This window comes from Hyaena hyaena, unplaced genomic scaffold, assembly GCF_003009895.1.
Source record: "Hyaena hyaena isolate Hyena2069 unplaced genomic scaffold, ASM300989v1 scaffold_725, whole genome shotgun sequence".
Lineage (NCBI taxonomy): Eukaryota > Metazoa > Chordata > Mammalia > Carnivora > Hyaenidae > Hyaena > Hyaena hyaena.
In genome coordinates this window covers 662,447-681,882 of record NW_024081355.1, presented here as the reverse complement: position 1 = coordinate 681,882, position 19,436 = coordinate 662,447, and the positions used below count along the sequence as shown (strand labels likewise).

At 47.5% G+C, this 19,436-nt stretch overlaps 1 protein-coding gene across 1 annotated transcript; it reads right to left on the bottom strand.

The window, feature by feature from the left end:
• Window positions 1-1,190: 1,190 nt before the first annotated feature.
• On the bottom strand, window positions 1,191-18,460 carry CD160 (CD160 molecule). Its single transcript, XM_039217859.1, has 6 exons — window positions 18,368-18,460; window positions 17,161-17,310; window positions 9,400-9,544; window positions 8,387-8,707; window positions 3,693-3,827; window positions 1,191-1,968 (listed from the first exon to the last, which is right to left on the bottom strand). The coding sequence occupies exons 1-6, from the start codon at window positions 18,458-18,460 to the stop codon at window positions 1,961-1,963; spliced, it is 852 nt and encodes a 283-aa protein (XP_039073790.1). The 3' UTR covers window positions 1,191-1,960.
• Window positions 18,461-19,436: the final 976 nt, after the last annotated feature.

Here is a 19,436-nt window from a genome sequence, read left to right as displayed (position 1 = left end):
TCTACACCCCACGTGGGGCTCGAACTCACAGCCGCAAGATCAAGAGTCATATGCTCTTCTGACCAAGCCAGCCAGACGCCTGTCAGTAATGCTTTTCAATCAGTTTGTCTTTATTAGTCAACCATCATCTGCATCCAGTTGAAAGATAGTATATAAATATTTGTAAGATACTATTATTTATTCAGACTGAAGGTAATGCTGAAGCAGATCCCTTGTAATAATTCCGTGGCCTCACAGAGGTTCACGTTCCATGCATGGGCTGTGAATCACTCATATAGACTAAGGTTAAGATTTGTGTTCAGAAAACGATCTATTCATGCATGGAAATTTGTAGGCTAATTTGAAATTGGTGGTATCAGTACTATTTTGAAGCCAAGATAGAAAGTATTTTACATTTCCGATATAACCAAATCTTAAGCAGAATAAATAAAACAAATTCCTTAGAAATGGGACTTCTGACTTATCGTTGCTTTATTTATTCTGCTTAGTTCAAGTCAGAGCTAATCGTCTAATGTTCTTGAATGTCCCGACCAGCTTTGACAGCGGTCATGTGTCCTTTTGCAGATGTCTGTGTGTGGCCTTCAATGAGTATAGCACAACGGGTGAGAATTTTGTGAGACTTCCAGTGATTGTGTATAATATTGAGACATTTCACAAGATTCTTTGAAGAGTAAAAAGCAAAAGATGTCATCCATGTGAGCTTAAACTTTAGTTAGAAACACAAAAAACACATAAAAATGGTAGGGAAAGATTAGAGTGAACGTAATATAATGGAGAAAGCTTTGGAGAGTTTGGAGTCCATATTCAAATGGTTTAAAATCCAGAATCTCAGTTGAACCTCAGCGGCCCTGTGGGAACAGAAGATAGTGTGGGCAAGATCTCATGTACAGATAAGTAGACTGAAATAGCATCTCAAAATTTCATTGGCCCAAGGACACAGAGCTGGTACATTGCAAAGCCTGAATTAAGGTACAAAATCCCAAATCCGTAGTTCGAGGGTCGAGGCCATCACTAGTAAGGGTCTAACCCATCTTTTTCAGCTTTTTCCCTCCCTCTTCCCACAAGCCTCAGCTCCCATATTTTGGCAGGTCCTGGCCAAGGATCACAGGTAAGGTGTTTGTTTCCTTTTGATGGCTTCCCATTTAGGTCCAGTTAAATTGTCTGGATTCCTACCCCTTTAACCACGTAGCTCCTCCTGTCAGGAATATCCTGCAGTCCCCCCAGCCACCTCCCCCACTCCTTGCTTAGCTAGGACAGGAGGTCATCTGCCCAAAGAGAAAGACCAGAGGACATGTGACTTGAGAAAAGCCAAGGCTGCTTTGGGCATTTATTTAAAAGAGATGTGACCAAAAAGACGGACAGATACTTGGTGGAAGCCCGGCAGTTGTGCTCTGTGGGCTTGGCACACAGCTGCTGCTTCTCCTGGCTGCTGCTCAGTGGGGGTGCTGCCCAATGCCAAGGTTTCTTTCTTTCTTCAGTTTCGTGCCGAGTCTGTCACCAGCTCTGGCTTTCTTCTCCTACCTATCTTTGCCTGTTTCTTCGCTCTTCTTTCCAGTGTTGAATAAACATTTCTTCCATAAAAATTGGTGTTCTCATTTTGTTTGGTTTGTGTGTTTACTATGTTGGAGGAAGGGGGAGGAAAACGTTTTTCTTGGGCACAAAACCACATATACTTTTCCGATGTTTGAGTGAGAACTGTACACCAGCCACTTTTGTAACAGCTGTTCTTTTAAGTGGCGACAGGGCTGGGAAGAAAGATTTGGTCTGGCAGTGAGAAGAGGAGGTCAAGGAATGCGTTCATTTGCCCCACCTTCGGTTCTCCGGATTCTTGGCATGGTTAGCATCTCTTTCCCTCTGCTGTTTTCTTCTCTGTATGTGGCAACGTGAAGGGCAGCAAGCTACAGAGTGTCAGGTTCATCTTGCTGTAACTTTTCTTTTTTTTTAAGTTTCTGGCACAGGCTTACAAAGCTGTAGAAAGAAGAAAGTTGATGTTAACTGCCGTACAACTTAGGTAGCAGATGTCATTCACCATTGCGCCCTTGAGACTCGGGAGGGAATAGAAAGGAAAGAAGGAAGGAAGGTTGTAAGAGTTGTATCTTATTGCTAACATTGCATTTGTGACCTCTAGCCAATCTGGCTGGTTTTGGTGGAAGCTGGGGACAAAGCCAACCTTTGAGGTCTCCTTGCAGGAAATAGGGCAATCAGAGAAGAAGTGATGCCACACAAAAAGTTGCAGGTGGATTCTCCTTGTGTTGCACCGCAGGCCGGCCCAAGGACAGGACAGGGATGCTCGTGAAGGTGGTTTCAGGAGCGGAGGGAGGCCCAGAGACCCAGGGAGCTCCCTTCTCCTCCTTTCGACCATGTGTAAGATGATAAGTTGATCTACGTGATCTCTCTGGGCCTGAGAACACGTGTGTCCAAAAGGGTGACCCCTGAACATCACTTCTTCCGTGTTTCTGCTAGGTCTTGAGTTGGGGGAAGAAGAGTAAAAGGCATCAACTATCACCAGTTCATTCTTAGCACCTGATTGGAAAGGGGAACGAGCGGAGAGCTTTTTTGCTCTAACATAACCCGGAGGTCAAAGGTGGTAAGTAAGGGGTCCTAGATTGCAATTTCCTTTTCAGAGTATTTATGAAGAAATTTATTTTACTAACGGAGTAGCCTAACCATCTGAGAGAATTTAGACTCGGGAAAGAATTGGGTCTAAAGGGTCAGGCTGCTTGATATTCACCAGTTTGCTCTCGACAGCTGTCACAGGCTTAACATTTGGCAGCTTTGGCCAAGGATCACAGATAAGGTCTTTTGCTAGTTTGCAGTGAAGGGGCTGGACTAGGGAGTTCTAGGTGGTCCTCTTGCCGGAAATGGGGAGGGTGGTAAAGGAGAGAGAGAAGGTGCTTAGTATATAGTAGGTGATTATGGAGAGCATATGGTTTTAGAATGAGAAGGTCCTGTATTTCTGTGAACTGGAGTAACATTTAATCTATTTGTGCCTGTTTCTTGATTAGTAATCAGGGAATGTTTGCCCGGAAGAATAAGATGAGTTTAGAATCCCCATATATAAAACCTGACCCATCGTTAGAGTTACAAAAACCTAACAGACTTTTTTTTTTAACAAATTTATTAAGAGCTTACTATGTGCATGGTACTGCCTTTGTTAGGGTAAATGAGGCATCGTCCCTGCATTTATAGCGCTGACATTCTGGTAACACAAGAACTGTGGTAGTTATTGATTAGAGGACAGCTGAAGTAAAATGCAATTAAGAATGCCAAGGACAGGAAAAATCCTCCATCAGTTGCTGATTATTGCAAAAATGTAATGGCAAATCATTATGAGTTCAGCCTCTGTTACCTATTACCTTAACTTGTAGCCTTCTGTTGGTCCAGTGGGGAGAGGCAGCTGTATTTATGTGTTTGCCTCTGCCAGAAGCATTCTTTCCTAACAGGTCTGACCTCCATCCCAGTGGAAAATGTGTCTCGTCCATCTCCCTCTAGTTAACATAAGATCTTGAGTCCCTTTGGACCAGTTTTGCCCTCGTGTTGGTTTGATGGTTTCCCGTGGACAGCCAGGGCCTGAGCCGCATTTCAGTCTCCCACTCTGAGCTACCTTTCCACCCATCTCCTCCTGGAAGATAATCTAGACGGTAGAGGTGTAGCCCCCTCATTGCAGGTGCTTAAGGCTCTTTTGAACATACCTTGAAGGACCAGCATGCTGGTGACCAGCATCAGCCAGATCTTTTGCAGGAAGCCTGAACCGGTAGTGCGTGGACTGTGACTGAACTTGGGGTGTTCGGTTTGCTTCAATCCTTTGACTGTGTAGTACCCTGTCTCTGGTTGAGAAGAGAATCAGTGGATCAGGGGAGGGTTTCAGAAATCATTAATACCTCCTTTTGCATCATCTCAGGACTTTTTTTTTTTTTTTTATCTCCAAGGATAGCTCTCAGCGCAATTTATTGCCCAAATAAGTATTTTTTAACATTCATGGGTAGTGATGATGATGTCCTTAAGCGCAGCAATGAACTGATACAGAATCTACTGTGTGTCACACTGAGGATACAAACAGGCCTACCTTGAAGGAGCTTTAATTGTTTTTAATGTTAATTTATTTTGAGAGAGTGAGCATGAGCAGGGGAGGGGCAGAAAGAGCAGGGGAGCGGCACAGAGAGGGAGAGAGAATACCAAGCAGGCTCCATGCCATCAGTGCAGACCCCGATGCAGGGCTCAAACTCACAAACCTTTGAGATCATGACCTGAGCCGAAATCAAGAGTCAGATGTTTAACTGACTGAGCCACCCAGGTACCCTTTGATTGTACCTTTTAAAGTCTGTCATGTCATTTTCTTAAACATTTTTAATGTATGTTTATTTTTGAGGGAGAGTGCAAGCTAGGGACAGGCAGAAAGATGGAGACACACGATCTGAAGCAGGCTCCAGGCTCTAAGCTGTCAGCACAGTCTGACGCAGGGCTTGAATTCTAGAATCGCAAGATCGTGACCTGTGCCAGAGTCAGCTGCCTAACTGACTGAACCACCCAGGCGCCCTAGTGAAGAAACTTCAAAGTCTTGTTAGAGAGACAGCTAAAATAGCTTAATCACCTTGGAGTTGAGTGCCCCCAAATCTCATTTCAAAGTCCTCTTCTGGAGTGTGTCAGTCAGTTTAGCAGAAGTTAAAATCTTGAGCTTTGGAATAGATCTGGGTTTTTATCTACCATTTACTAGCTGAATGACCTTACCCAAATTACCTTTGCGCCTGACTTGTCACATGACAAGAATAAGTGCAACCTCAGAAAGGCCATGAAGCTTAAATGAAAGAATTGATCTGTCATTCAGCACAATGCCTGCACACAGTCAGCACTCAGTAAATGGTAGACATTGTTTACAGACACTGTGTTACCTGCCCGGCTTTGTTAGTTTCACCTTCCAAAAGCAGCCTTCTCTCTGCATTTGGTGAGCATCCGTATGTGCTGACCCTAATACTTAAATATACTGAAAGGATGAGAAAGGCGTTTTATTTCATGGAAAGCGGTCACAAGTAGAAATGCTTAGGGTGTTATTAGGAGAATGTGACCAGGTTATAGACCCAATAGATTAGCTTATAAGGAGCAAGGACTTTTTTGCTGCTCCAATTCTGTTCTCCAAACTTAGCACTGTGCCTGTGGGATACCAAATCAATAGGACAAATTGGAGAAGAATGACAGAGGAGTTTCCACTGGTGTGATCAGCTGGAACAGTATTCACATAAATTGTAGAATGAAATTTTCTAGAGCTTCCAAAGTGCCAGGCAAAAGTAATCTAGACATCGTCCCAGAGACCGTGAAAAAGCTGGTAAAACTCTGTAAATGGTGGCGTAGCATGTACGAACTAGCATTTTAGAAAAAGATCAGGTGGCAGTGTGGATTGAAGACAGATCGTATTTAGAGTTGATGGACTATTGGGTAAGAGCTGTGTTATAGCTCCTGAGGTAGAATGTAGGAGGAGAAATGAATATGAACAAGACAGATTTCAAGAGGTTTGTCAGGAGACTACTAGAATATTTTCAGTGTGAGATGATAAAGACTTGGAAAACCCCTTTGGAAAGAAAGGAATGAGAATGGGAAAGAACTAGTAGCATTCAGTAACTGACTGGATGGGGAAGAGAAAAAAGGCACCAAGATTTCTAAATCCTGGGCAGAGCTAGGGTCTCAGGATAGGTTTGAGTTTGAGATGGCAAGCATGGCAGTCAGAAGCTAGGAGCCAGTGGTCAGTGGAAACGTTAAATTGGAACTTGGTATGGGGGGCACCAGGGTGGCTCAGTCCGTTAAGCATCTGACTTCGGCTCAGGTCTTGATCTCATAGTCCGTGAGTTTGAGCCCCACGTCTGTCAGCACAGAGCCCAGAACCTGCATCAGATTCTGTGTCTCCCTCTCTCTCTGCTCCAACCACTTGCTCACACTCGGTCTCTCTCAAAAATAAAAACCTAAAAAAAATTTTTTTTTAATTGAAACTTAAGGAAAGAGGTTAGAGCTCGAGAAGTTGACTTGTGGGCCAGTTTGCAGGGTGGTGCGGGTTAAAATCAGGAGGGTAAATGAGAACTTGGGAAAAACAGCACAAAGACCGAAGAGGTAGAGTGAGTCTTAACTGAATGAATTCTCACGTTTGAGAGGTAGGGGGCAGAAATAGTGACAGAGAAAGAGAGAACAGCCAGAAAAGTAGGAATCCCCAGGAGTACAGTCACAGAAGCTGATAGCGATGGGAGTTTGATAAGGGGGAGAATGGAAGGGCTGACTGCTGTAGAGGGTCAGAGGGCAAGATAGCAGGAAGCAAGGCAGAAAATCTGTCAGTCTAGACTGAAGTCACTTAACTGCTAACCATAGGAGATGATTAAAGCATTTCTTAAAAGGCTCTGGGCTGGGTATTTATTTGGGAGGGGATGTAATTTATTTCCATTTTTCTTAAAACATAAGATAGTATTTGCAAGTTCATGGAGCAAAATAGCAGTGTCCTTTTTCCTATGCTTATTCCCTAGGGGACAACCACTGTGAGCTTGGAGATGTCTCACCATAGTCCCAAAGAGTGTGCTTATGTTACCGCTTCCTGATGATGAAGCTTCCATTCTGCATCTTTCATTACACCTTTTAGTTAAATTGATTTTTACGTAATCTGGTTTCTGTTAATGTTACCTATTGTAGAGCCAAGTTGTGGCCCATGATTAGGTTTCCTTTTGTAAAATTCAGTGTTTTTCCTGGAGATAATGATTAATTTTTTTTAACCAGGAAAAAGTTCTCCTATCTGTATCTTTAATCCTTCATCCAATCTGTCACAGGCCTTCAGAAAGATGACCTATCGATTCCATTTTTACCCACTACTCATCTTCCAGCGCCCTCTTTCTCCTGTTCCTTTTGGACTAATCGCCTGTTTTGGCCCTTTTCAGTTCTAGGTTTCCTTTATCTTCTTTCCCTATGAGAGTCCTTACTTTCCTGGATCCCATTTTATCCACTCTACCTACTTACTTTCCTGTTTTCCTGAAGCACACCTCTGGGGGGCGCCTGGGTGGCTCAGTCGGTTGGGCATCCAACTTCAGCTCAGGTCATGATCTCGCAGTTCGTGGATTCAAGCCCCGTGTCGGGCTCTGTTGACGGCTAGCTCAGAGCCTGGGGCCTGTTTCAGATTCTGTGTCTCTCCCTCTCTGACCTCCCCTGCTCATGCTGTCTCTCTCTCTCACAGAAATAAATAAAACATTAAAAAAAAAATTTTTTTTTTAATGAAGCACACCTCTGGTGGCTTCTTGGAGGGCTNGTTTTTTTTTTTTTTTTTTTTTTTTTTTGAGTCATTGCATGTCTGTATTCTTCCCTCACATTTGATTGTTGGTAGTTTGGTTGGGTATAGAATTCCAATTAGAACATAATTCTCAGGGCGCCTTGGTGGCTCAGTCAGTGAAGTGTCCGACTCTTGGTTTCGGTTCAGATCACGATCTCATGGTTCATGAGTTCAAGCCCGGCGTCAGGCTCTGTGCTGACACCATGGAGCCTGCTTGGGATTCTCTCTCTCCTTCCCTTTCTACCCCTCCCCTGCTCACCATTTCTCTCTCTCAAATAATTTAAAAAAGAGCATAATTCTCAGATTTAAAGGCTTGCTCCTTTGGGAATATAGAAACACAAAGAGTCACTCTCTGCGGGGCATATGAGAAAGTCATGTATAAAGCTGAGGCTGGAGTAACCATATTTAGATTTTGTCAAAGTAGTAACCGAATAGACACAAAATACAGGAAATCTGCAGAGATGAGAGGCCTTGCCGCCTCAGAGGGATTAAGATCATAACTCTTTTAAGTTCTGTTGGATTTCTGATTTTGATTCCAGAAACGGAAACTTCTGAGGGCCAGCTATACTTGCTGTTTTATTATTTTTTCCTTTTAACCTATGGCACCTTGAGTGGGTGTCCATTTCTTACAACTACATGCTCTTTAGACCACCATCCATTTTATCTAAAATCCATCTCTATCAGCCTGAAGGCTCAGCGCCTATATTTAGAAGTAGAATGACATTTCTGAGAGATCTCTGAATCAGAACCAGGATGCCTAAATTCGACCTCTGTCTGCTTCTTCTGGCACTGGTTAGGAAGACAAATTGAACAAATTGCTTTACCTTCTTGCGACTCAGTCTTGATGTCAGTCAAAATGGAATGGCTTAGCTCAGTATAATTGTTAAAGTGCAAGACAAAATGAGACTACCGTTGTGTCCGTGCTTTGAGGATAGGTGGCATTTGCTGGTGGGACTGGTGGGAAATGACCAAGTAATGTAAGGACTCTTGGCCCAAGGAGACTCCCCACCCAGGACCCGAAGTAACTACTTCTGTCTCCAGCTGCCAAACCTGCTTACCATCTCATCTGGTGGCATTTGGGAGATCAGAGCTTACCTGTGACTAAAACAGAGAAAAAGTGGCCCTGAAGGCGGATATCTGGCTTCTGGCTTACGGCACAGCACTGATAGGTCCCGCTGTCCGATGTTGTGAGGTTTACGGTGAACACCAGCCGAGACAGTCTTTCGCGGACACCGTCACCCCCAGGATCCCGCTGAAGTCGCAGTTGCATCAGGCTGGTCTCAGGGGAGCAGTCCAAAGACCTGTTCTTGCACAAAAACACTGTCACACCCTCAGCCTCTTCCGTATGCTGCAAAGTGCAGATCAACTGTAATTGCTTCCCTTTCTGGGAGAAGGAACTGACGATTTGCATGCACCCTGGAATGGGAAGAGGGAAGAATTAGGCGTCGGAGGATGGCCATACATGGGCGACTAAGTGCACTCACAGAGGAAGAGCAGAGGTGGGGGCTAACAGACGATACATACCGCCCCTTAGAAGAGAAGTCTACAGGCTCTACCCATTTCTGAGGGGAGACCCACAACCCCAGTTCTTCATTAATTCACAAATGATTTCTATTTTATTTCTACTCTCCAAATGGAACTTGCATAGGTCCTTTAATGATTAAAAGTACTTTTGGATACATCAAATCCTCGATATAGCCCTTGACCCGTGGTGTTCCCATTTTCTAAACTGAGGTACACGGTGGTTAAATGGGTTATATACTTGACACGTCTTGTAGGATCTGAATCTCAAACCCGAGTTTCACAAATTTAGGAATGTGTGTGACCCTGAAAAGCATCTTAGATTGAGGGCCAGGTCACCAGGCTCTCGGCCACACACGGAGACGCATGGGGGCAGCATGTCTGACCGGGTGGCCAATAGCATCAGTTTTAACAAAAAAGAACATGGACGGGACTATGTTTTCGCCCTTTCATTAGTGTCAAGAGGCAGTGGGTTCTTTTCTTCCCCACCAGAGGAAAAAATCTCGGGCCCCGCCCCTCCTCACGAGTTTAGGATTTTCCCCGATGGCCATCTCTGCTCTGGGGATCCGGGGATGGGCTGTCCTCACCACCGAGTTGGATGCACACAAGTGGCAGCAGAATGGCCAGGACCAAGCAGCCTCTGCCAGGTGCCATCAGTGTCCTGCTCGTTGCCAGCGGCCGCAGAAACTCAAAGCAAATGTTGGCTTCAGCGATGTCCTTGGCCTCGATTTCCTGAAAGCACAGGGGGATTCCTAGACAAGGCCTTCTGGGAGCCCCAAGACCATCTCCCTGTTTGAGGCTCTAGTTTAAGTTGGCTTAAGTCAGGTGGAGGAAGGCTTGGCCACAAGAGTGCAGCTGGCTGGGAAATGAGACCGCTTACCAAGTGAGGAATACTGGGGAGGAGAGAGCACAGAAGAGGGAAGAGACCTATACAAGGAGACACTGAAGGCTTTATTGTCAGAATAGTTCTTTTTAGCATTTGTTTATTTTTGAGAGAGAGAGACAGAGTGCAAGCAGGGGAGAGGCAGAGAGAGAGGGAGACACAGAATAGGAAGTAGGCTCCAAGCTCTGAGATGTCAGCACAGAGCCTGACGTGGGGCTTAAGCCCATGAACCTTGAGATCATGACCTGAGCCAAAGTTGGACCCTTAAATGACAGAGCGACCCGGGGAACCCCCTATGCGTTGAATCATTTAATCTTTACAGATATTACTATCCCCTCTTTTCAGGTAAAGATACTTTGCATTCCTTTCCTTTGGAGTATTTCTTTTCCTCACCCTAGAAAACTGGGTAGAACTCTGATTCCACCTCTTGATGATTCTGTGCATGACTCAGGTCCTTGCCCGGCCCATTTCCTCATCTGTAAAATGTCTGTCTACTTCAAAATATTGAAAAATAAGCCTTCAACAACACAGACCTGAATTTGGCATTCTCCCCAGTTAGAAGATTTCAGGGACTCCACATAGTTGATATTTCTCATTCTTCTGGCTAGCCGGTATCTTCTGGTGGGCCCAGCGTCACTCTCCTTTCTCCCCGCACCACCTCCCTGTGAGTCCTCATAGAAAGTAGAGCTCTGATGCTCCAGGAACCCAAAGGATCAGATACAGTTTCTTCCTACCCTCCGAAAGCTGGGGTTGGGCTAATGAGGTGTTCCCATCAGGCATTTGGGGACATGCTGCAAAGATGAGGTGGCGGTAGAATGATACCAGTGGGATTCCTGCGTGGTCTAGTGCTTCCTCCTCACACCCCCTGGTCACTGTCATAGCCAACCCAAGATAGAATTCACTGAATATCCCAAGCGATTTCAAACCTGCAGATGTCTTTTTTTTTAAATTTTTTAATTTATTTCTGAGAGAGAGAGAGAGAGAGAGAGGCAGCATGAGCAAGGGAGGGTCAGAGAGAGAAGGAGACACAGAATCTGAAGCAGGCTGCAGGCTCTGAGCTAGCTCTCAGCACAGAGCCAGATGCGGGGCTCGAACTCACGAACCATGAGATCATGACCTGAGCTGAAGTCGGATGCTTAACCGGCTGAGCCACCCAGATGCCCCTCAAACCTGCAGATTTCTGTCCATTTTGCCTACTCTTTCAGAGATGCCCTCCTTTCTGTCTGCCTGATAAACTCTACTTTTTAATTTTATTATTTAAATTTTTTTTAAATGTCTACTCATTTTTGAGAGACAGAGTGCGAGTGGGGGAGGGGAGTAACAGAGACACAGAATCTGAAGCAGGCTCCAGGCTCCAGTCAGCTCAAACTCCTGAACCATGAGATCATGACCTGAGCTGAAGTAGGATGCTCAACCAACTGAGTCACCCAGGCACCCCTCATTTTTTATTTAAAAAAATGTTTATTTATTTTGAGAGGCAGAGTGAGAATCTCGTGTATCATGAAATCATGACCTGAGCCAAAACCCAGAGTCAGATGCTCAACCGACTGAGTCACCCAGGTGTCTCTTTGCCTGATAAACTCTTAATCATCCTTTAATACCAACTATAGCCCTATAAGGGGAAACCACAATAAAATAAAATGAAAATAAACTAATGGAATCAAGGGAAGATGGAGGAAAGTGAAAATTAGGAATAAGAAAGAAGAAAAAAATCATAAATGTAAGTGGAACTAAAAATGATAAGGGATATTTTTGTATTACCTTAAGCTAAAGAGAAAACCTGGTTGAAAAATATAATTTCTGTGAAAATACAAATGGCCAAATTGACTCAAAAAAAAAAAATAGAGAAAACCTAAAGGGTCCATTGACCATGGAAGAAACAGAAAAGTATTTGGTACTATCTTTCCAGAAAGCATTACTTTGGATAGTTTATAAATAAATTCTTTGAGGTCTTCTGATGTTGTTCAAACTGATAGCATAGAAAAAGAGGGAAATCTCATTTCTTATTACTAACACCAAAACCTTGAAAGACTGCAGACCAATCTCACTTATGAACATTCATGTAAAATCCTAAATAAAACATTAAGAAGCCAGTCAAGCAGGATATTAAAAATACAATACATCATAACAAACGGAGTGGGATTTATTTTAGAAATTATTGGATGATTCAATATTGGGAAGTCTATTAATATTAGTTAATATGTTAATAGATCAAAGAAGAAAATCAATATTCTGATCAAATCTCATATTCATTCCCTTGACAACCCTAAGGAAAATGGTGATAGTTGAATATTATTCACCATAATGGAGAAATCTGTATCTCAAATAAAATTCTAGAGTCATATTTAAATCATGGTAAACTATAAGATCACTTCTATTAAAATTAGGAGAAAGGCAAAGGTGCTTCCTATTACCTCTATTATTTTATTTATTTAAACAAATTTTTCTAATGTTTATTTTTATTTTTGAGAGAGAGAGAGAGTACGAGTGGGGAAGGGGCAGAGAGAGAGGGAGACAGAATCTGAACCAGACTCCAGGCTCTGAGCTGTCAGCACAGAGCCTGACGCGGGGCTCAAACTCACGAACTATGAGATCATGACCTGAGCCGAAGTTGGAAGCTTAACCAACTGAGCCACCCAGGTGCCCCTACCTCTATTATTTTCTATTTTTCTGGGAACATTAGTCATTGCATTTAGATGAGAGAATAAAGTAAGGGATATAAATATTGGAAATCTTGAAGCAAAATAATTATTTCCACTTGATGTGACTTCCATTTGGAAAGCCCACGAGAATTAAGAGTTTTAGAAACAAAGGTGGAATATCTGAAGAGGCAGTTCACAGAATAGGAAATGTAATGAAAAGTTGTTCAGTTTTACTAGTAGTTAGAGAAGTGCAAGTTGTTAAAAGTTCACAGTCCAGAATTTCAGAATTACCACCCAATAGAGAAGCACAAATGAAAATGATCAATAAATCCAATTCAGGGCACCTGGATGACTCAGTCGATTGAGCCTCCATCTCTGGCTTGGGTCATGATCTTGTGGTTCGTGAGTTTGAGCCTTGCGTTGGGCTTTCTGCTGTCAGCACAGAGCCCGCTCTGGGTCCTTTGTCCTTCTCTCTCTACCTCTCCCCGACTCATATGTTCTCTCTCTCTCTCTCTCTCTCCCTCTATCTCCCTTTGTCTCCCTCCCTCTTTCTCTCTCTAAACTAGATAACCATTTGGGGTGCCTGGGTGGCTCAGTCAGTTAAGCGTCTGACTTCCGCTCAGGTCATGATCTCCAGGTCTGTGAGTCTGAGCCCCGCATCAGGCTCTGTGCTGGGCTGCTTCAAATTCTGTCTCCCTCTCACTCTGCCCCTCCTTCGCTCACGTTCTCTCTCTCTCAAAAATAGATAAACATTTAAAAAAAATAGATAACCATTAAAAAAATCTGGTTCTACTGAGGGTCTGAAGAAATAGGTACAGTGGTTCACCTTGGGTGAAAATATACCCTGTACCTTGGGCTCTGTCTTACAGAAATAAAAACACTGAGTGTGATGGAATGTATGTTTAAAGATATCTGCTGCAACAGTATTTACAATACCGAGAAACTAGAAAATGGTAAAGACCCATTGGTCAGAGAATGGTTGAATAAATTATGGCATATCCGTAGTATAGAATATTATGTATTTACAATTTATATAAAATAATAATAATATAAACATATAACACAAATAAAATTTAATCAGACACAAAATAAACGTATAAAATTATTAATTTTCCCTAGATACAATTGCTAGTTGAAAAATAGAAGAAAATGCCACTCATAGCAACAACAAAAATCTCCCATAAAATTCCCAGGAATTTAAAATTTAACAAGAGGGGCGCCTGGGTGGCTCAGTCGGTTAAGTGTCTGACTTGGGCTCAGGTCATGATCTTGCAGTTTGTGGGTTCGAGCTGCGTGTTGGGCTCTGTGCTAACATCTCAGAGCCTGGAGCCTGCTTCGATTCTCTCTCTCTCTCTCTCTCTCTCTCTCTCTCTCTCTTTCTCTCTCTCTGCTCTCCCTCGCTCATGCTCTGTCTCTCTCAAAAATAAACATTTTGGGGTGCCTGGGTGGCTTAGTCGGTTAAGCGTCCGACTTTCGCTTGGGTCATGATCTCGCGGTTCGTGGGTTCGAGCCCCGCGTCGGGCTCTGTGCTGACTGCCAGCTCAGAGCCTGGAGCCTGTTTCAGTCTGTGACTCCCTCTCTCTCTGACCCTCCCCAGCTCACGCTCGCTCGCTCTCTCTCTCTCCTAGAAATAAATAAAACATTTAAAAATAAATAAATAAATAAACATTTTGGAAAAAAACAAACGCGTAGACTCTGGAGCCTGACTGCTTGTGTCTAAGACCTGGTCCCAAAACTTACTAGTTGTGTGACAGGCAAGTTTCTTAGGCTCCTGGGACAACAACTGTGCTCAGCCCTTAATAAATAAATGGACATATTTTACAGACACTGAACAAACAGCTCTATCATCTGGCTTTGACACTTATTAGCTGTGTGATATTAGGCAAGTTTCTTAACCTCTCTGAAAAACAGCTTCCTGAGCTGTAAATGGTGATCATATTCTCTTCCCAGGGTGGTTGTTTGGGTTAAAGGACGCAACCCATGTAAACTGCTTACCTAGTACAACGCCAGTAGAATGGCTGGCATACGCTAAGGGCTCAGTACATGCTAGCCATGATTATTTTTATGCATCCTCATATTTGGGGGCAATTAACAGTGTCCCAAGCACATCCACACACGCAAGTGTGCTCAGCTCTTAGAAAACACCGCTATTAGGGTTCTTTAAACATTTATCACTCTGACTAAGCATATGGGAGCTCAGAGAGGCATTGTGAGCAGCTTAAAATCACAGTTTCTAAGCAAAGGAGCGAGGATTCTAAATTCCCAAGGTGTGTGAGTCTCCTGCAGTTTCGTGTCCTTGTCCCTCGTCTCGCAGCTATCTAGCCATTCCGGAACAGCTGCAACCCAAGGAGGGCTCTGCTAACAGTAATAAGGTCATAAAGTCCATCAAGGACCCTAGGAAAGGAGAAATTCTGAACGCGGGGTCTGGAAAGGCTGCAAGAAGAGCGTGCAGTTGGGCCTGGACAGATGTTTGCCGACTTTGGGGAGCCGGTGGTGACGGCGGGGGAGATTTGGCTTCCAATCAGGGCTCTGCATTAGCTAGCTGTGAGCTGTCGAGAAGGTCATGTCCCTTCTCTAGGCGTGTTTCCTGAGGGACTGGTGCAGGGGGGGTGGGGGGGATGAGGGACTGCCTCCAAGAAGGGAGCTGCAGACGGGCTGGCAGGCGGGCGCCAGGGCTTTCTCTGTGGCTGGGCCTCGCGGTGCCTAGGGCCGAGCCGGCGCAGAGCGCGTAAGTCCGTCGTGGGCCGTCCAAGAGGGCCGGGGCAGGTGGGGGCCATGGGGGAAAGGATGCTCTCCGGGTAGTGACCTTGGTGCCTGGAGGGGGAGCACCCTGGTGTGAGGCAGGCCCCGCCGCTTCTGCGCTCTGGCCGCTAGAGGGCGCTGCCTTCCAGTTGAAGCCGGGACGGGGAAGGGGGTGCGGGCTCCCAGCCGAAAACCTGAACTGCCAGCGGAGGTGCAGGGGGCTGCACGATCGCTTCTGGTGGGCCCTGGGGACGCAGCCTGTACGAGGGCCGCACCTGGCCCTCCGTAGCGGGAAGAGATGGTGGAGAGGGAATGCGGGCACTTCCTGGGTCCACCGCAAACTAGAGGAAGGTATCCTGTTCATAAAACGTGGCGAGCCCCGGAATCGGCAAGGAGGAGGGTGGGTACAGATTAGGATGGCATCCGCACCTGTCAGCCTCCCCCGGGCCCCCCGAACTATGCTGGCTGCCCAGGGCCTGTGGATTCTGAGGATGCGCCTCCGGAGGTAAGCGCCCCTCCTTGCCCCCGACCTTATAAAGTGGGAGGCACATGGAGTGCCAGATTCAAATCCGAGCTTCGCGTGGTCTCCGGCCCGTTACTAACCTTGCTCAGCCTCTCGTTCCTTTTGTGGTTAAAACTCCCTGCGGCGAATGTTGTGACAGTTAAATGATACATGAATCTGTGCCCGAGGTTTTCTGGGGCGTGTGGGCTGTCGCTGGTGGGGACAGGACTGTAAAGAAGAGGCTCTTCGCTTTGGGGCTGCTGAAGCCCAGGCCTTCCTCTCAGAGGAGCCGGAAGGGTAGCAGTCAGCCTCACAAACGCTTGTTCCCAGAGCTCCCGCGAGCCTGAAAAAGCTGCCCCGGGCCCAGAGCTGGGATTCCATCCACAGCAGCCCCAACTTCCTGACTGTAGAACCCTATTAGTAAGTAAACGGAGGGTAGCACCCATCCTGGGGCTCTTTGCCGGGCCCCGGGCTTGTGGCTCTTAAGCCGGTGGACACCCAGAGCCGCTAACGATCAGGAGCTGTCATCACTTCGTGGTAGTGAGGAGTGTATGTGACACTTTGAGGAATCTGAGACCGTTGGAAGGAGAGCTGAAAATATTTCCGATTTCTGCCGATGGCAAATCCCACTGAGGTTTGTGGCCTGTGTTTGTGATCGAAGTAGATGCTAGCTCTCAGCCAGGGGCTGGTGGAAATAAATCATGTTTCCCCCAGATTCAGAAATGCCACGAATGGACCCCCCCGCTAAGAACTTCTGCAGAAGAGGTGCCTCGTTTTGCAATTAGGGAAACGGGAGCTCTGGAAGTTGGAGGAAGAATAGTTATTTGTTTAATTTGAGAGAGAGAGAGAGAGAGAGAGAGAGAGAGAGAGAATCTTCAGCAGGCTCCACGCTCAGCACAGAACCCAGACCCAACTCAATCCCATGACCCTGGGATCATGACCTGAGCCAAACTCAAGAGTTTGATGCTCACCGACTGAGCCCCCCCAGGCACCCCGGAGGAAAACTATTTCTAAGCCATTATTTTCACCCCAGAAATCCCACGTTGACTGTGCTGAAACATGCCAGTTGGCCTGAAGCCTCTCTTCTTGGTGTTCTCTCCCCCCCCACACACACATCTGGGATGTAAATTTCTCTCAGGGGCTCCTTACAGGACCAGCTCTAAGCTCCAAGGGGCCCCCGGGCTGGTCCTAGGCCAGCCTCTGAGGGATTGGGGAGGGGGCCTGATCCAAAACTTGGTGACTTCCCCTAGTATCCGGCTCCTTTTATTGATAAGAATGACCCTCGGTCATTCATCGCCTAGGAGCCCTGAGCAAAAGGAAGTAGCCTAGAGGATTCAGAACAGCAAAAGGGACTCCCTCACGTATAGTTGCTTCAAGGATGTCGCCTGAATCTCCCTGCCAGTTCTCTTTCCCGTCTGAGGTGTCAGAGGGGGGCCTGTCCCTCTGAAAGCCTGCTGGGAAGGGCGAGCAGGGCGGCCCAGCCGGCACAGAGGAACACACTTTTTCCCAGGCGCCTGAGGGTGAAGGACATTTCAAAACTCAGGGTGTCTCGGGGACCTCGCTGGAAGCCTGTCCTTACCTGGGCGGTTCTGTGAACTGTCCTGTCCCTGCTCCTGGACCCCGGGGCCCCAGGGGGCCTTGTCACCTCGGGACTGAAGTTCCTCTCTCTTGCTCGGGGCTCCGGTGACGGTGAGCTCTCAGCCACTGGCTTGCCGTTCGGTCTCCCCCACTTCCGTCACTGCTCACACCTCGGTGACTGGTGTCTCGGGGCTTTGAAAACCACAGCAGGGGGTTTTTGTAGCTGTCGGGGGTCTTCCTGCTTCTCTCTCCTCCACCCCCACCGTGAATGGTTTTTCTCCACCTCACCCTCTGCTCCTTTCTCCCTTTGCTCTTGTTTGCGTCAGAGACAGACTCTAAGCATCTGCTGAGAGGGCCGAGAAAAAGTGCTCTTTGAAATTGTCTTCGCGCGAGGGGACGAAGGTTTTCACTCGGTGATTCAGAGTAAAGACAAGACTGATAATCGAATGACTAGGAGGTGTGGACAGCGGGTGCCCTCAGGGATGAAGAGTAGCGAGCCTTCTCCTGAGAGCCTTAAAGACAGAACAGAGTAGGGGCGCCTGGCTGGCTCAGTCCCTTGAGCGTCTGACTCTTGATTTCGGCTCAGGTCATGATCCCAGGGTTGTGGGATCGAGCACTGAGCGTGGAGCCTGGTTGGGAGTCTCTCTCTCTCCCCCCCTTTGCCTCTGCCCCTCTCCCCCTGCTCACACGCTCTCTCAATCTCTCTCTCTCTAAAAAAAAAAAAAAAAAAAAAAAAAAGGACAGAACAGAGAGCAGCTCCAGGCTGAAGGGGGAGAAGGAGGGCAGGGCTGGGAGGGAGGCTGGGGGGGGGTATGGGAGAGGGAGGGGGGCAGCCCAAACAGGCCTGTACGCACTGGTGGGCTGACCTTGTTTCCCCACCTATGACCCCCTCCACCCATTTCCATTCTGCTCTGTCCTGTTCCTTCTGGGCGGATGGCTGGGATTACTCCCGAATTCTAGCGTTGTGCGCTTTGGTGGGAAGTGTATCCGCCTGAGAGCAAGAAGCTTTGGGTCCTGACTGCTGCAAGGCTGGGCCAGGCCCCGTGCTGGGGTGGGGGTGGGGGACCCACCACAGTAGGAAGCCCTGTGGCCCTGCCCCAGACACCCTGCCTGCTTGCTGACCACTGCGGGCTCCCCGGGAGCCCCGGCGGTGTCATCAGAAGTGGGGCTGGGGACATTTTTCATAACTGATCTAGAGTCGCTCTCACCCGTGTGTGGACAGGGGGTTCCTGGCCTGTGGTCCGCGCCCCAGTAGAGCGCTCTGAGGCTGGGGTGCTTCGGGGAGGCCCCACCGAAGCCATTGTGTTGTCAGGTGGACAGCCACCGCCTCCGTCTCCCGATTCTGCTAAACTGCTCCGCGTTGGCAACAGAATGTGCTGATTCCAGTGGGTGGTCATGGGGGGTTGGTCTTTCCCCACCTACAGTCGCCACCGCCATCCTGGGCACAGGCCGGGCCACCACGGCCCACAGGATGCCTGGCTCCACGGACACGAACCGCTGAATGGGTCCGGGTGTCTGCTAAGCCAGTCCCTACAAGAGCGGTCCCCTGTATGGCTTCTCCGTCCCTTGCAATGGAACTTTGTCCACGCGGGGCTCCGGGGCTCCTCAGAAGGTTGGCCATGACAGCCCTCCGCCTGTCTCAGCAGCCGGGGACTGTGCCACAGCGGGGCGGACGGTGACCGTGAGAAGGAGCTGGAGGTGTGGCAGAGCCGGGCCTGTGCGAGGCTGGGGCGCCGCGAGCACCGGCACACGCGCGTGTGTTCACCCCGGTTGTTGCAAAGCCCTCAACATCCTGCAAAGACCTCAGCTTGAAGCTGAGCGGCGGCGACTTCCTTCTCAACAGTCGGCGAGCGTCTGTGCAGACACTTGCAGCCGTGATTTCCTTCAAGGGCTTCGGCTCCCTGCGCACGAAGCTCTCGCGTCCCGGGCTCCGTGCGGCGGGCACGTGTGAGCGCGGGCCCGGCCTCCAGCAGCGCGCGCTTGCTCGGGTCCGCAAGGCGCGGGACGAGGCCGCATGTGCCCGGTGCTGTGCGCCCCCCGGAAGTGGGAGAAAACCCAGAAAGAAGAGGCGATGGAGACGGTCCCCCGGGCCGGATACTGTTAGGCGCTTTCGGGGACAAAGTGACATTTGAATGGAACCTTTAAAGAAGGTAGGATCCCGAAAGGCAGGGGGAAGCATGTTTTAGATTCAGGAATGGTATGAACATACAAGGTGAAGGGGCACAGCGGGCTTGTGTGGAAACCGAGGCGGGGACAGAAGTGGCTGCAGTGGAGGCT

Coding starts and splice junctions, on each gene's coding strand:
- CD160 (XM_039217859.1), bottom strand. CDS start 18,460: ATGGCTTCGGTGGGGCCTCCCCGAAGCACCCCAGCCTCAGAGCGCTCT. Junction 8,708..9,399: donor TGTGTGCATCCAACTCGGTG/GTGAGGACAGCC, acceptor TTCCCATTCCAG/GGTGCATGCAAATCGTCAGT. Junction 3,828..8,386: donor TTTCTCTGTTTTAGTCACAG/GTAAGCTCTGAT, acceptor CTTCTCAACCAG/AGACAGGGTACTACACAGTC.